The sequence below is a fragment of the Chaetodon auriga genome, chromosome 19 (assembly GCF_051107435.1).
Source record: "Chaetodon auriga isolate fChaAug3 chromosome 19, fChaAug3.hap1, whole genome shotgun sequence".
NCBI classification, from domain to species: domain Eukaryota; kingdom Metazoa; phylum Chordata; class Actinopteri; order Chaetodontiformes; family Chaetodontidae; genus Chaetodon; species Chaetodon auriga.
The window spans coordinates 21,091,886-21,108,519 of record NC_135092.1 but is presented as its reverse complement, the minus strand read 5'-3'; the positions used below and the strand labels follow the sequence as shown (position 1 = coordinate 21,108,519).

General features: G+C 46.9%; 2 protein-coding genes across 3 annotated transcripts; both read right to left on the bottom strand.

Annotated features, from left to right (window-relative positions):
* Positions 1 to 427: 427 nt before the first annotated feature.
* Positions 428 to 10,968, bottom strand: hip1r (huntingtin interacting protein 1 related). Its single transcript, XM_076758051.1, has 33 exons — positions 10,573 to 10,968; positions 10,122 to 10,185; positions 9,619 to 9,761; positions 9,476 to 9,532; positions 9,254 to 9,334; positions 9,087 to 9,163; positions 8,929 to 8,990; positions 8,443 to 8,583; positions 8,297 to 8,354; positions 8,137 to 8,212; positions 7,875 to 8,012; positions 7,664 to 7,786; positions 7,350 to 7,533; positions 7,184 to 7,272; positions 6,664 to 6,780; positions 6,449 to 6,550; positions 6,029 to 6,223; positions 5,572 to 5,682; positions 5,282 to 5,476; positions 5,000 to 5,147; positions 4,162 to 4,248; positions 3,917 to 4,024; positions 3,682 to 3,818; positions 3,468 to 3,578; positions 3,320 to 3,378; positions 3,201 to 3,231; positions 3,061 to 3,123; positions 2,601 to 2,701; positions 2,403 to 2,508; positions 1,977 to 2,100; positions 1,506 to 1,567; positions 812 to 1,420; positions 428 to 715 (listed from the first exon to the last, which is right to left on the bottom strand). The coding sequence occupies exons 1-33, from the start codon at positions 10,651 to 10,653 to the stop codon at positions 680 to 682; spliced, it is 3,876 nt and encodes a 1,291-aa protein (XP_076614166.1). The 5' UTR covers positions 10,654 to 10,968; the 3' UTR covers positions 428 to 679.
* Positions 10,969 to 11,033: 65 nt separating this feature from the next.
* Positions 11,034 to 16,359, bottom strand: ccdc62 (coiled-coil domain containing 62). 2 transcript variants are annotated; one of them, XM_076758545.1, is made up of 13 exons: positions 15,972 to 16,359; positions 15,824 to 15,870; positions 15,597 to 15,740; positions 15,118 to 15,310; positions 14,787 to 14,953; positions 14,598 to 14,699; positions 14,267 to 14,438; positions 13,884 to 13,985; positions 13,310 to 13,398; positions 12,586 to 12,686; positions 12,282 to 12,390; positions 11,741 to 11,947; positions 11,034 to 11,581 (listed from the first exon to the last, which is right to left on the bottom strand). In XM_076758545.1, the coding sequence occupies exons 1-13, from the start codon at positions 16,036 to 16,038 to the stop codon at positions 11,504 to 11,506; spliced, it is 1,578 nt and encodes a 525-aa protein (XP_076614660.1). In that variant the 5' UTR covers positions 16,039 to 16,359; the 3' UTR covers positions 11,034 to 11,503. The 2 variants fall into 2 exon arrangements, with proteins under 2 accessions (XP_076614660.1, XP_076614661.1); XM_076758546.1 differs by having other exon boundaries at positions 11,034 to 11,578.
* Between the last annotated feature and the right edge of the window lie 275 nt (positions 16,360 to 16,634).

Sequence of the window (16,634 nt, the reverse complement as noted above, 5' to 3'; positions counted from 1 at the left end):
ACTTTAAGGTAATTTTGTTGTTCGTAAAATTGTGTTGGCTCAGTGTTTTGACATGATCAGATATGAGACTGATTTCCAAACATGAAAACTCAACAGCCTACAGATTAATGTCACTCAGGTTTCACGGTATTTGGAGAAAATCTCTTCTTACCATACTTTACCGATCAACTTGTGTTGCGCTTTTATTTTGAAGGCCCGGCTTTGTAATTCCGGTATTCTTCTCGCTTACCCTACTCTAACTTGACGCGGCTCCTCTCTGGTCCCCACAGTAGTGAACAGTGGCTGCTTCATGGTGGTGAGACTGCAGTTTGTTTTGCGCATGACAGAAGACAGATGAGGTCGCTGTGAGAATAAATGACAGCATGACGAACACTGATAACACATTCAAGCAAAGTCAAGGGTGGAAGAAACTTATCAGGTGATTTTATGACTTTTAATGAATCAACTCCATATATACAGCAAGCGGTGACCTAATAAAGGCTTCAGTATGATTACAAAAATAAGCTGGGAAATATTCCAGCGCACATTTAACTGATATTAAACACATTTTTAAGCTTTTAAGTTCCTCCAAACGATTTTACAGAGCTAGAGCTGAAAATTAAAATCAGTGTTTTTAATATATTAAAGAATATTTCTGATCGCAGTGTCATCGTTATGTCAGATTCTTCCTCAGTCTTCTTCAGGATTCACCTGCTCCAGCTTCACCTCGTTTGAACTGCGATGATAAAAAAAACAAAAAACAAAAACACAGATATATTATATTTCCAGTACAGGTGAGTGAGCAGCTTCTGCAGATGCTGTCAGCACTTACCGCGTTCTTCAGCAGGTTTCCAGATTTGGTGAAGATGTTGTGTTTCTTCGAGGCCGGTTTGGCCTCCGTGTTGCTCTGCGGCGGCGTCTGGGGCAGAGACGGCGAATGAGGCCGGGAGAGGCCGGAGGTGTGCGATGAAGGCTGTGACAGCGGGTACGACTGAGGCGTCAGGTAACTTTGGGTGGGGTTTGGTGTGTAGGGCTGAGCTGGGACGTAAGGCTGGGGGGGTGTGTAGGACTGAGGCTGGGTGTAGCTTTGAGGAGAGGTGAAACTTTGAGCAGGGGTGTAGCTGTGAGCAGGAGTGTAGCTTTGGGCTTGGGAGACAGTGTGTGACGGTGTGTAAGCCTGAGGCAGCGAGGAGGATGGTGTTGGAGTCGGTGCGAAGGGGTTGGATGGTGCGAAGCTCTGGGTGTTCAGGTAAGGCTGCGTCTGGGAAAAGGACTGAGGTACCGACGTGGTGTCGAGCAGCGTGGGCGGTGGCGGCGGCGGGAAGCTGTCGGCCTCGTCCTCGATGTTGCCGGGCCCGCCGAGCTCGTAGTGCCTCTTCCTCAGCTCGCCCAGACGGACTCGCTCCTGCTCCAGCTGGTTCTCCAGCTGCAGCACCTTCACCTGAGAGACGGAGAGGAGAACACCGTCAGCTGCCTCCAATCAACAGGAAACACACAAACAGGACAATGAGACATGAGAGCCTCACCTGAGCCTCCATCTCCTCTGTTTTCAGCTTGATCAGAGACATGCCAGAGAAGTCCATCACACCTGGAAACACACCTGAGAGTTAAAGATGCTGTGGTCCATATCTGAGCTCAGTCCTGCACTTTGACCCACACTGAAACACACCTGCTGCTGAACGACTGCCATGAAACTGTCTACAGACACTCATGTTCCCCTCAGGGTGACATTACTTTTGATCATGCCTTAATGTTTGCACTGGCGCCACAATTTGGTCAAAGTATTAAAACTGACTCAAGTGACATCACATGTTATCACTGTCATGGTTAGCATGTTAGCACGTTAGCATGACTGAATGAATGTTTTTGCTGGATGTGTAATTCTGCTTCTGTTCACAAACACGTTCATTGGATCAAACTCGTGATAACATGTCAGTGTGGCGTTCACTGCTCGTTTCCGCTGCCTCTGATCACCTGGCGTCAGCTTCTCGTCTCACCTTGGTCAGAGATCTGCTGCTGCCCGTGTTTGGTGGAGGTGACGACCACGGCCGCCATGTCGTTGACGTGCCGTGACGCCTGCTGCAGCGTGTGCAGCTTCTTGTTGCCGCGGTCGGCCTTGACCTGAAATTAACGTGAAACACAAGAGAAGCAAAAGTTAATGACAACACAGCAGCAGTTTGTTTTACAGTCAGCGTTTCTCACCAAAACACAGTGTGTATTCTTAAAGGACCAGTTCACACAAACTCCATGAAGTCTGATCATTTAACCTCTAACTCTTTTGGATTCATGCACACAGACCTCGAGACGAACATGCATCATGATGCTGATGAAGAAAAACCTCATTCCAGAGCAGCACACAAACACCAGGGGCTTCCTTTAAAGTGATCAGTCAGCTTCACAAAGTGAAGTACTCGAGTTTTTACCTTTGAGGCGGCGACCAGCTGAGCCGTGCTCGCAGCGATCTCATGTGAACAGGCGATGAGCTCCTCGTATCTGCCGTTTTCACCCACGACCCGGTCGGCCGAGTCTCTGAGAGGAAACAGGTGAGCTCGTTACATCGTCTGAGAATCAGGACGGGTGCCAGATAACCGGTGTGTTTGTGCTGATATGTTGGTACTTACAGCAGCTGGGTGGCGCCCCAGCCCACCGCTTTGGCGGCAGAGATGAGTCCTTCGGTCCAGCGAGAGTTTTTGGCATAAAATTCAGGAACAGACGCTGCCCCCTGTGGGTGGAACCAAACAAACGCATCAGTACATCCAACACTTAACTGTGGTTTCTGCTCCGTCTTTAAGCGTGAAAGCTGCTCTTTAGACTCAGTGTTTGGTTTGTCCGTTCTGGGCTACTGTAGAAAGATGGCGGTGCAATATGGCGGACTCCATGGAAGAGGTTGCATATGATACATTATATTCCATTTCTGCCCATAGACCCCCTGAATCCTGCACATTGAACCTTTAACTGCTCTGCATCCCTTCAACGTTAGTAGAGCTTAAATTCTGTCCTAAATGAGAACTTATGGTCAAACTCGGCTTGACGTCACACACAGCGCTGAACTTCAGGCGACGCAGCGTCACATCTACTCACTCTGCCTCCTTCCACAATGTCTTTCTGCAGGTCGGTAGAAGCCGTCACCAGCATGTGAACAGCCTGGAGAAAAACAAATACTGAGTGAAAATCAATGACGAGTTGACAGAAAGGTGTCTGACGGCGGACGGACGTCTTACCTTCATCAGGTCTGAACAGGATCCCAGGATACTGCCGTGGAACAGGAAGTGAAAATCACTCAGATTGCAGATGAAACAGAGAAGAGTTAAACCTTCAGATGAAGCAGTATTCGTCTTACCTCTGGTTGACCTCCAGCTTGATGCCACTAGTGTCTCTCTTTGCCTGATTCAGTATCTCCTGAGGAACGACAGTCAGAACAGAAACGTTAAGCATCACCAGGTGAACACCTGGTCCAGGTTTATCCCACATGACTTGTTTGCCCTTACGTCCATTCGCAGCACAGCCTCCTCAATGGCGGTTGATGTAGCGACCATCTCTTTGTCCACCATGTGTCCCAGCTCTTCTTTTAGCACGTCCCGACCTTTTGGACGTAAATCCTAAACATGGATCAAACAGTTAAAGGACACATCAGAGCTGATTCAGATGCGGTGTGATGCACCTTTAGTCTTGTTACTCTGATGAAGATGAAGCCTGCCTCACCTGTCCCAGAGCGAGGATGCGTTGGACCGTGTAGCGTACCGCAGACGGATCCGCTCTCGGTAAACTGGCCTGAAGCTTCAGGTCCTTCAAGAACTGAAGGCAGTTGTTCGCACAGTCCCGGCAGCTGTCCGTCAAACCTGTGTGAGACCAAGAAACAGGAGGGAATGTTGACTGTTTGTGCGTGATGCGTTCAGGGCCCCTCCCTCACGGTCACAGCGTGAACGGCGTCTCTTACGGTCGGCCTGGTCGGTGGGAGCAGAGTGAGACGTCGCTGCTCCGTTGACGATCGTGTCAGCGGCAAGGTGGGAAAACTGTGTGACCGCTCTCAACAGACCGCTGGCATCTAAAAAGAGTAGAGGAGCATTAAATACACTCATCTTTAACCTGAACACACACACACACACGCACGCACGCACGCACGCACGCACACACACACACACACACACACACACACACACACACACACACACACACACTTACCGCTCCTGTTTCCCAGGTACACGACGTGGCTCTGTTGCATTTTGTCGATAGAACTCAGAGTGATTTCAGCTCGATTCACCAAATAATCTGAAAAACACAAACTGAATTAACTGCGACGCTTTACTAAACGCTCCACATTTAGGATTAACAAGCTGCACAGAAGCTTTTGATAAACGGTTTATAGCACACGATAATGTCGTTTTAAGCCGACATGAGCATATTTTTTAGAGTTTATTTGTGAATTTGTCAACAGCTGTGAGTCCTCCTGTGAGGCATCGAGACGTGGAGGCTCGTATGTAAACACATCATGAATCAAGCAGCAGCCTGAACAATGAAGCCAAAAGACTGCAGTTCCTCCAGCGGCCACCTGAGGCTGGCTCCAAAAGTGAGCCAATCCCCATAGACCCCCATATTAAAACTTTACAGCAGAAATAAGCGTGTAGACAGACTGGAACAAAGAACAGTTTGGCTCTCTTTAGCTAATTTTATTCATAACAACTCCGTCATTTTAATTACATTAAGGCTTAAAGTTATGCAGAATTATGAGCATGGCTGCTTTGAGTGACAGCTACCAGGCTTCATTCAGCCCGCCTCAGCTCCACCCACACTCCACCTCTTTGCCCATTTGTGAATTGGTCATTATTTATTAAGTAAATACGTCAATCCAGGCTCTGGGAACATTTTTCACCACCTTCTGACCTTTTATAGGCCAAACAGTTTATAAAAAAATAATCAAATGATTAATTGGTGATAAAAATAATCAACATTTAAAGCCCGAGCGTTGAATAAATTCAGCGTATGTGATTTCTTGGAGGGCGAGAAATGAAGGTGGTGTTACCAGGTGAGCTGATGCAGCAGACGTGTATGGGGTCGTCCAGTTTGGCCACAGCGTCCAGTATGATGCCCTCAGCCTCCACCACAGCACACTGCAGCAGACAGAACTGCTCCTCCTGCAGCTTCTGGGTCAGCTCGCCTTCACGGCAGGCCTGATTTAACACACACACACACACACACACACACACACACACACACACACACACACACACACACACGCTCATCAGTAACTCCACCATGAGGTCCATAACCTCTTCGCCGTGCAGGTGTAACCCCAGCGCAGCACCTGTTGCTGTAACTGAGCGTGCAGGTTTCCCAGCTCCATGCTGCTCCTCTGCCTCTCCTGCTCCAGGGAGCTCTGGTGGAGCTGAGCTTGCTGTCTGAGGGAGTTCAGTTCAGCCTCCTGGTCCCTCACGGAGCGCAGCAGCACCTCCCTCTCCGCCTGCAGCCCTGCCAGGGTGCCGCTCAGCTGGGTGCCACTCTGAGGATCCAAACACGTGTCAGTGTTTTAGCACCAGGGCTGTTTATCAAGAGGAAATGTTGACAATTTCAGAGAGGCTGTTGAAATATTCCCACCATTTCTTTGCTCTGCAGGGCGCCGTTTGCTCGAGCCAGTTCTGCTCGCGTTGAGTCCAGCTCTCGGTTCAGCCTGTCGATCTCTAACTTCTGCTGCGCGTTGATGGTGAGCTACGGAAAGACAAGCGTACTTGTACAATTCATGTTCCTGCTGCATGTTACTGCTGTAGATGTTTCAGCTTGAGCTCATTGAACTCCTTTATATCCCGTTGGCTGCTTTAATCTACATCAATGCATCATATTCTAGAAGATCATCATATGTCTGCAGCGTGGCCGTCCTGTGAGAACCAAAGATCTCCAAAAAGTTTGACGAGCTCAAGGCTGCTTCTCTGTGTTTACTTCAGAGTCTGGGGACAGTAAGCAGGCCTGATCCAGATGTTAGTATTATGTACTGTTTTAGGATGACGGCCCTCTGAGCGGCTCTGTGTGCAGACATTGGCTGTGAATCTCTCGGTACCTGCTGCTGCAGCTGAGCTCTCAGAGCCTCCAGCTCTCGGTTCAGTCGGTCTCTCTCCAGGTCCAGAGAGCCCTGCTGCTGCTGTGCCTGCTGTCTCAGCGAGGACATCTCGGCGTCTTTCTCTCTGGCGGAGCGAAGCAGCACGTCCCGCTCGGCCTGCAGAGCTGCCAGGCTGCTGCTCACCTGAGACCCCTCCTGAGGACGAAGAGCCAGAAACACGAGTGAATAAAAGGCGTCGGGAGAAGATTCACTGAATGAAGCTGGAAACCAGCAGTTTGTGGGCATGAAGCACATGAAGGAGTATACTGGTCCGCTCCTGTAAAAATGCAACCATACGACTTGTAATTTCCACCTCGAATGCTGAGTCATGGTATCATTAATGCTATATCCTCAGTAGTTGGTGAACACGTTCAGTCTCACCATCTCTTTATGGTCCAGAGTGCTGCGAAGTGCAGCCAGCTCTGCTCGTTGCTCCAGCAGTTCTTGGTTCAGGTGTTGAACCTCCTGCTGCTTCTGATTCATCTGATCGGGAGAGAAGACAGCGAGTAAATACTCCAGACCGTGTTTGTCTCTCAAGACGCAGGTTTTTCAGGCAGAAACACATAATGTCAGCTCTGATATTGACGATGTCTCACCATGTTTCTTTTCTCCTGTCGCAGACTTTCCAGCTCATTTTCCAGCTGCTGTTTGGCTCGCAGAATATCCTCTTGGCCTTGTTTTGTACTGGACAGAAGCTTCACTGTGTCTGCGTTCTGCACCGACACACAACAATAACTCACATTTGAGAACTATTCTACGTTCTTGCGCAGAATTAGAAGGGAAAATCTACACCACTCTCATATTTGTACAATATAAGTGAAGCTGTAGCCAATAGCTTTTAGCTTAGCTTAAATATCAACCAATCAGCACCTCTGAAGTGGGTCACGTGTTGCCTGAAACCTTCGGACAGAGTCAGGCTAGCTGTTTCCACCTACTAGTCTTTGTGCTAAGCTAAGCTAACTGCCGCTGGCTGTAGCTTCAGACTTACTGCACAGATCAGAGAGCGATGTCGATCTTCTCATCAAACTCTTGGTGTAAAAGTGACGAGAAGGATTCCTAAAAACAAACTTCTTCCTGAAAGAGTGGGAAAGAAACATTGACGGCGGGGCAGTTTACCTTCTTCATCAGGTCAGCGTGACTGGTGATGAGCTCTGCGTGTCTCTCTTTGAGCTGAGCGAAACGAAGCTCTGCTGCCTGAGCTCGAGCTGCGTGGAGACGACACAGGATCTCAGTAAGGTTCAGCGACATTCATGTGGCTGTTCCACCAAATCTGCATACTCACTGTCGGCCTCCTTGAACCCGATCTGAGCCCCGACGCTGGCGACATTAGCGCACCGCAGAGTGTCCACCTCCATCCGCAGGTGTTCATTCTCCACCATGGCCATCTGCTTGTGGGTGCGCTGCTCCTCCACTTCGGCCTCCAGACGATTCACTTGAGCCTTTAACTCAGTCACACACCTCTGAGCCTGAGGAGACGAGGGTTCACCTTTAATCAACAGTTTACACTGGGAAAGTGCACTAAGCAGCAGGAAATCGGGCATGACTACATGTTGACACGCGGTTCGGGATATTAAACCACCAGGAGGCCCAGCTGACCTCGGTCCTGATGAGCTGCAGCTCTGGTTTGAGCACCTCCAGCTCTCTCTTCAGACTGTCGTTTTCTGTTTCCCTCTGATCAAGCGAAGCATCAGCTGCTCCCATCTGGTTGAGCAAATAGTACTGCCATGAAAAACACTGAGCGTTAGCCTTGATGCCGGGAAAAGAGGTGAGAATCGTTATTTTTCTTTTGACTCATGTGAAGGCGTACCTGTGGCATCTGTGGCGCTTCCCTAACCTCTGTCTGCGGCTCCACCTCCTCTTCCTCACGATGTTCCTCGTTAGGTATCACCACCACCGGCCTCTTATATTCACCCAGGGCGGCGGCGCGGAGGAAGTTCGGAGGCGCCTGAGGGGTTTGAAATAGACAAAATCTGCCATCTGACTACTGAATAAAGCTTCTGTGATTCCAAACTCTTGAACAGTCATTCACGTGTTTAAACACTGAATGAAACTCCAAACCTGCCACTTACGTCTGGGAGATCTGGGATCTGAATGACACTTTTAAAGAACTCCATTTCTCTGGCTCTGTCGAAGAACTGCGTGAGGCTGCAGAGGGAAACACTGCTGTCACTGACAGAACCAAAAAGAGGTATCAAAGCGTGTGTTTGCTAAACAGCACTGACAACATACCTTGTGAATAGATCGCGGAAGCGCTCTCGATGTCCCAGAAGAACATCTGGAGCAATGCCTGCAGTCCAGAGGACATGATGGAGTTGAGGTTTGATCTAACACGGTTAGGTTTGGTTGAATAAAAAACAGATCTGGACGTCACTCACGGCTGTGGAGCTTGAACATCAGCCGGACAGAGAAGTGGTAGAGAAAGCTGCAGTCCAGGATGAGAGGTATCAGAGGAGTCAGTCTGCACTGTCCAGCTGGAGTTGTGGATTTGGCCCCGTTGGCGTCCAGCTGACGTAGAACTGAGGAGAAAAACATCAACGTCAGATCAAAGAGACGTCTGGAGGTATTCTGCGTTTGTGTGTATGTAAAGCCTGATATATCCTATTTTAACCAGTTTACTTTGACTCAATCCCACATTCTGCTGCCCAAAATGCTCACGAGAGCACCAAATGTGGATTAATCCGCCTCTGAAAATAGTCCCAAACGTTTGATAAAACCAACAGTGAACAGCTGATTCAGGAAATGACTGAGTTTTAGAAAAAATGAATATAAATTGAACTAACACATTGTCGATTTTGGTCTTTTACATTACCTCTAAGATGTATAATCTGAATATGAAGGGAGTCACCTCCCTGTGGTCTCACCTGTCTCAGCCATCTTCAGTCCAGCATCCAGGTAATCCAACAGCTCCTGCGTCATATCCAACCTGCAATACGTGACACTGTGTTTATGAAGCACATTTAACTGCAGATTTAATGAGAAACACTGAATTCATGAGGCAGCTGCTCAGCTCCAAACTCACACGTTCGTCATGTCGTTTCCTGCTTCCCTCTCCAACGTCTCGTCGCTGGCCTCCAGGTTGGCTGGGATCACCTTGTGCTGTGGAGAACAGTTGATGTGTTTGGTCTCATCATTCTGAGTTTGTGATATTTCACTGTATAAACCATAAAAGAAATATTTATGTGTTACCTTTGCATGAAATTCCATCTTGAGGAAGAGGAATTTGGCAGACAAGGCGACAATGTGGCCGTAACGATCGTGCAAGTTTCCCTGGAGAAGAATATTAAGACATACAGCAAAGTCCATTTATTTGTCTGTTTGCACAATTCAAAATAGGCATAAAGTCAGAGCAAAAGAGTATTTCTACATGGTTGTGTTGGTGCTTTTACTTCCTCCATCACAGCTACTCACCCAGAGAACGCCCATATCTTTGACGTTGCGACAGTATCTGTGAGAATCTCTCACAGCCTGCAGGTCAGACAGAAACGACAGATTACACATCACCAACACGACAGAGGACAGAAAACGGAGGTGGACAAGAGGACGGAGCTCACATTTCTGTGTCCGTCCCGCAGCACTTTGTGCAGCAGATAGCAGAACTTCCAGCTGATCATGGAGTTGCTGGACAGAGGCAGGTTCAGGATGTAGGACCAGAACGTGGAAGCTCCACCCTCCTTATGTGATCCCATGATGACATCTTCACAGCTGTCAAGGAAACTCCAGTACACTAGTGCACAAGGTGGACTGTGGTGGAAAGATCTAACTCTCGCGCCATCGTCAGGTCAACATTTGGGTTTGTCCAATACTCTGGTTTCTGGCTAAGTAATCTGCAAACTAATGACATTCCCGTCAGCCTCGGGCTCTAATTTTTGTGTTTATGTAATTAACAAATATCATTATTCTAACACATTAAGATGGAACATTAGCACATTTTGCTCAAAGTGAGCCTATAAACCCGCTACATGATGGTAGACTATTACAGTAATTTGTCAGTAAATAGTCTGAAGATGTTTTTAAAGTTGGTAACCTGCTGTTAAATGTAGAAAAAAAAGGATACTGCGCACATATTTCTCTTTGGGCGGCGTTTCAGCGGATGTGACAATTTTGCTGATGCTGTGGAGCTGAAAGAAATGAGACAACAGACATCAGGACTCAACCGCGTTAAATCAGCTCAGCTATCCGACAGGTATCAGTCTGCCGCTGCGGAAACAGATAAGACATGTTGATAAAAACAGAAAGACAGAAGTGGATTTAACGCAGCCGAGAAGACGCAGATGTACCTTAACTTTGACTAAAAGACGTATCAATGCGTGTAATTCTTTCACTGAAACATTCAACTTTGAATGTTGGTTTTATCTTATTATTTCATGCACCTAATCAGATCAGATAGAAGTCATTAGACCTTCCAGGTAACGACGCATCGCTATAAAACCATTTATCGCAATAAACCGATTATCCTCACTGAGCCACACGTTTAATTTTGCCTTGAGACAAAATGAAATTCTTACCTGTTGTTTACCAAACTGCTCTTTCTCCGCAGCCAAAGCTTTCTCCGTCTTGTTGTCGCTTTTGTTCTTGGCTTTGCTCATGTTGTTACTGTACCGCACACGAACTACAGGTCTGTGACTCCACGGCGGTCCGGCTCCAGGCGTCAGCTCCTCACCTGAGCTCTCGTGCCTCTTTAAAACAAAAGGTGCGCCAGAGGCACCGCGCGCATGTCTCCACTGATGCCTCCGTCAGTTCGCCTCCTCAAATCAGAACATCGGAGTGTTTAAATAGAAGACCGTCAAGTGAACAAAGACTTTCTCTTGTGCGTAAAAGCTCTCCAAGTGCGTAAAAAATGCGTACTGGAAAAAACTCGACAAAGCGGTGACGCGTTTATCAAAAGGCGCGATTGTCAGTCAATAAAACACAACTGATGTGTAGTTTGCATATAAATATATATATATATATTTTTTTTAATCAAAAGTAGGATGAAGAACTTACAAATGAAAAGTCAAAAGTATTAACAGCTATCAACATTTCCTCTTAGTCACCAGGCGAACCTGCAGGTTGTGAAACTGGAAAGACAATCCAAGGACTCACCAGTCAACAGCCCTGTAGGACTGGTTTCACATCTCACCCAGTCCACACAATGCAGCCTTTACAAATCTTACACAGGCCTTTAAAAACATACAGTATGTGTGTTAATCCCCCCCCCCCCATAAAAATATGTAGAAAACAGAGTAATGCTCTGGATGCACCAAATTAAAAATAAGACAAAAAACTTTTATAAAATTCATGGCAGTCTGTTTTTTTTATCACTTCATTTCGTTCCTGAGAGACAGCAGAGTTCTGCCTTTAGCTGTGTGTGTGTGCAGGTTCAGGTTCTGTAGTAACACTGTAGATTTAGAAAACTTTGGTAAATACTGAAGTGTCCGACGACGACTGCTCGGCGCTTCAGTCGCCGCTGAGCCATCCACACGTCTGGCTGACACCGTGTCGAGGACAGGCTTTGGGTGGAGTTTCACTGGCCTGCTGGAGAAAAAAAAACATGAAGCTTTTACGTCTTAACACACCCGAACTTAAGGGAGGAACACTTCATGTGGAACATTTACACCCTGAACGCCGCCACACCCCATGAATACAAATGGAGAGAGGAGAAAGGTTGGGAGGCCCTGCATCATGAAACTCCACCTGATATGTCGGGGTAGCTGGCTGGTGGTGGCACGTCTGGTGCTTATGAGAGTAAATGGGGTCGGTGGTCCCACAGCTCCTGGTCGGGCCACTGTTTTGCACTGAGCTGTGACGTCTGGAGCTGCTGTGCTCTGAACTGGTCATGATGACCTGCCGGGACTCCTGTAAGAGCTGCTGCAGCGAGCAGCTGGACAGAGGATCATCAGCCTGGTGAGACAAGGAAGGAAGGAAGGAAGGAAGGAAGGAAGGAATCAGCTGTTAAAGGAACAGTTCATTGTGGGAAGTGTGTTTATTTGCTGTTTTGCTGGGAGTTAGATGAGAAGATTGATACCACTCTAATATCTGTTTGTTAAATATGAAGCTACAGCTAAGCTAACTGGCTGCTGGCTGTAGCTCATATATAACATACAGACACGAGATGGTGGTACTGATCTTATCTAACTCTCTGCAGGAAAGGGAATAAACATATTTCTCTAAATGTCAAACTATTTCCTTCAACTATAACAAGTCTGCGCGCTGATGTACATCACGTCTGTCTTACATCCATGTGATGAGCTGAGAAGACTCCCAGGTCACCGCTGATCGTGTTCTTCACTCTGAGGGATGAAGGCGAGCGGTCGTCCAGACAGCCACATCTTAACTCATCCTGACTGAGACACAAGTCACAAAGACGCTTGATGCCTCATGAATCCTGAATCTCAACAATAACAAGACTGAGAGTCTGCGGCATGTCAGCGGTGCTAACATCAGCATGCTAACGTGCTCACAGTGACAATGCTAACACGATGATGTTTTTCAGGTAACATTTAACCATGTTCATCAGCTTTTTCTCGCACACCTCTCACCTGCCAGGTGATCGCTGACCCGTCTTCTCTCTCAGGGTTTCACGAGCGCTTTCCAGGTTCAGCTGCAAAAGCTGCAGGTCATTCCTCTGATTCTCACACACCTGTAAAACACACGGCGTTGTATGAAATCATTCATTTAGATTTCAGATCGTTAGATGCAACCTGTTCAACCATTAAAGTCACAGTGAAACCACAGCTGGAGCGATCCATGACATCACTCTGCCAGCTAACACGACTTCAAGGGTAATTTTATATGATGGGCAGCGTTAGCTCGTCACCACAAATCACATCTGATTGGACATATTTCAAGATGAGAGAAAAGAAAAGAGGAATCATGAAAGAACTGAACAGCTGAAACAGGATGAGAACTCTGAAAAAGAAACTTGAAAAAACCCTAAATGTGATTTAATTTACAAAATTTGATAATAGACTATTTCTCATCAGTGCTGTGTGGGTGAGACAAGTATTGGACATGACCGTGACCCAGAGTCACAGCAGAGAAGCTGCAGGAACACTCGGAGGTATGCAGCCAAACCGGAAAGACGCCTCTGACGTCGCCACAGCAGCGTGAGCAGGAAGAATGAGGAAAGACGTTTTCTCTAAGCTGAGATTGACTCGTATCATATTTTGTTAATTCATAACTTCTGCTGCTCGTTCATGCTCATGTGGTAAGTTGAGGGAAAGCTCTGATTTTCTTTTCTGTTCCTTTTTTCGGATGCTGTACCTGTCGAAGGCAGCGGATCTCCGACATGTTGCGCTCCTGTTTGGAGCGAGCCAGTTCCAGCAGCTCATCTTTCCAGCTGTCTCCCTCTCCTGGTGAAAAACAACAAACACCGGACTTAGCAGGAAAGCTTCAGGCTGTCTGAGAACAGTTACTGCACAGATCAACAGCAAGAAAACAAGACGGCAGAGATAAAACAGGATTACACTCATTCTACACCCGCAGTTCATAAGACAAACAGGGTCTTTATCTCCACATATCGCTGCTGCTGAAACTAATACTGGCTCCAGTTTCAGTGCACCCATCAGCTGGTGTAGCTTAGTGCTGAAATAATCAATCTGCTAATCGATCAAAGCATCTGATATTCAACTAATCATTTGACTCTTTCATGAATAATAAAATGGCTGAAAATGTCCTGTGCTGGGACATTTTACAGACTGAACGTATTAAACTCGTCCATTGATAACACCCTGATATTATTTAAATGATGGACGGCTTTTATCTGGATAAATTCTGTTTGCCATCACTAAATTGTGTCTGATGGTTCAGATATTCGTTGTGCTGCAGCTGAACGTACCGGACACGGCGAGCTCTCTGCGAAGCAGCTGCAGCTCCTGTTTCAGACGGATGATCTCTTCTCTCTGAGTGCTGCTCTGTGCGACCTGCTGCTGCAGCTCCTCTGCAGCCAAAAAGACACCAACAGGTGAGGTGACGAGCCCAAACGAGCAAACAAACAAACAAACAAACAAACAAACAAACAAACAAAGGTGCTGTTCGATGTCTGGAAAAGCTCTTTGTCTGTTCGGGGCACACTGACACCTTCGCTCTGCATGTTTAGCTCAACTTATTCCACGTTGACTCTGAGGAAACTGTTTCCTGCCTCAGTCAAAGAGTTATAAGATGATTTATTTGAGGTCTTTCCTCTTTGAAGCAAAGCACACTGAAGTTTTACTCCTGTACCTTTCAGGCGTGCGATCTCATGTCTGGCCTCTTTGTATCGCCGTTTATTTTCCTCCGAGTCTCTCAGCAGTTTGCTTTCCTGTGAGCGACTCTCAGTGAGCGATGTCTCCAGATCTCGAAGGCGCCCCGTGAGGTCGAATATATGACCAGAGGCCTCAGTCACATCTTTGTCCTGATGGGAAAGAAAATATCACATTAACCAACTCAGAATATCAGAAAACCAGACACATGTACACTCTAATTTAATGCTAATTCTAGTTAGCAACAGACAAAGATATGAAACAATCCCATATTTGTGGAGGTCACAAAGAAATACAGCCTGTTAGAGTACCTTGAGTTTGAGCATGGAACTCAGTTCTTCCTCCCTGACCTGCAGAGCGCCGACTTGAGTGGACAGAGCCATGACTGTGGAGCTGAGACTCTGGTTCTTCTCCTAAAAGACACCACAGACACATCAGTGGTGCTTTAAAGACAGTTTTCTAATAAATGTATGAGAAGAGTGAAGCTCCATTCAAGGTACCTCAAAGTCTTCGCATTTGCTGCTGATGTGCTGCTGTTTCTGCTCAAGCTCACAGAGCTGCTGTCGGGAGGCGCTGAGCTCCTTTTGGACCTCCTCCTCTCTGGTTTCCACCACCCACACACGCTTGGTTAAGACTCTGATCACCTCATTACGCTTCTGCAACTCATCTGTGCAAAAACAATCGCTGTCATGTGGCTTTATGATGTGAGGGAGGGCGGTCAAATGTAAGCAAAATAAACACCTATTCATGATTTGATGAGTTTTGCTAAAACACAGAAGCTGGAAATGGTGAAGGAGGGTTGAATCTGTATCCTGGTTTGCGTCTCCTCACCCTCCAAACGGGCACACCTCTGCTCCACGGTGAGCACCCTCTGGCGGTCCTGTTCCCAGGCGTGAAGCTGCTTACGATGGGAGGCAGCCATGGTGTTGAGCTCCCGGTCCCGGTCCTTCAGCTCAGCCATCAGCAGCTGGAGCTCCCTCCTCTGCCTCTGGACGGTGGAGCCACTCAGGTCATTGACAGGAAACTTTGGCAAAACGCAAAGAGACACACGTCACCATAACATAGCCAATTTACTGTCATACTAACAGAGCTGACACAGAAATGGAGAGGAAAGGTGGAGGGGGATATCATGCAGCAAAGGGCCTCAGGGTGTTCAGTCAGGACTCAGCTTTACAGGGTAGACAGTTTTTACTACTCTCTGACATTTTATAGATCAAATAACTAATCTGGAAAGTGATCAACTGCTTAATTGATCGTGAAAACATGATGAACCCGGAGCTTCGGGGCTGGTCATCCAAATCTGATCTGACCTCAGTGTCCTGTGAGCCGGGGGGGCAGAGGGTGTCTGCTGGGACGGGAGGTGAACCATTGGCCCACAGTCTTGCTCTGTTGTCCATCTTGAAGCTGGTTAGAGCAGAAGGTCGGCTGGCATCCAGTGGAGCACCACCATTTTTCTGCCAAGTGTCATTTATACAGACATCAGACAACATGAATGAGCTGCTTCTGGTATTCATGGGTGAACTGAAATGTCACTGACCTTTTTAACTGGAGTGCTGTGCCAGAGCTCAGCTGAAGTATCTGAAACTAAGTTAAAGTGGATGGTTGAACGTGTGACTGATACATGTCCGACACAGGACTTCAATGAGGTTATTGTTGGTAAAGAAAATGAGGATGTGAGTGTTTACCATCTGTCCAGGGGAAACAGGCGGAGGCTCTTCCATTTGAGGGGGGCAGTCTTTTCCCTTCGTCCATCACATCATCACATCACAATCACCCTCTAGTATTACTCTAAACTCCAGTTCCTTCGTGCCTCCTTTCTGACAGTCCACTGTGTTTTTACCATCATTGTTGTCGTACTGAACGTGTTGTGGTCATCCTATGGGGAACATGCCAGTCAGCTAGCTTCAGTTAGCGTGGCTAACGTTAACTTAACGTCTCTAAAAGTAACTATAAAGTTAACTAACGCTCAGTAAAATAGGCAAAAAACTTGAGCACTTATGCAATTTAACAACACGCTGCACAAAACTTATTTAAAATCAATAAATGACCATAAAATGTCTCAGGAAAACTTAAATCGCTAGCTAACGCTAGCCTTGGGAGAGTTTAACTTTTGAACGTAAATGAGTGAGATGGGTAAAGTGGGATCGGACAATGACGTCATTCAAACCCACATTCTGCAGCTCTTTTTACTTTTTTATATTTTAACCGGATTCCCAAAATAAAATGATATGTATCAGAATACTGATTTTGCGAATTTTGCTAAAACTTCTTGGTTATACATACGAACGTCGTTTTGAGGAATTCAAAGTCGAATTAATCTCTTACTTCCGTACATCGCCACTGAACTG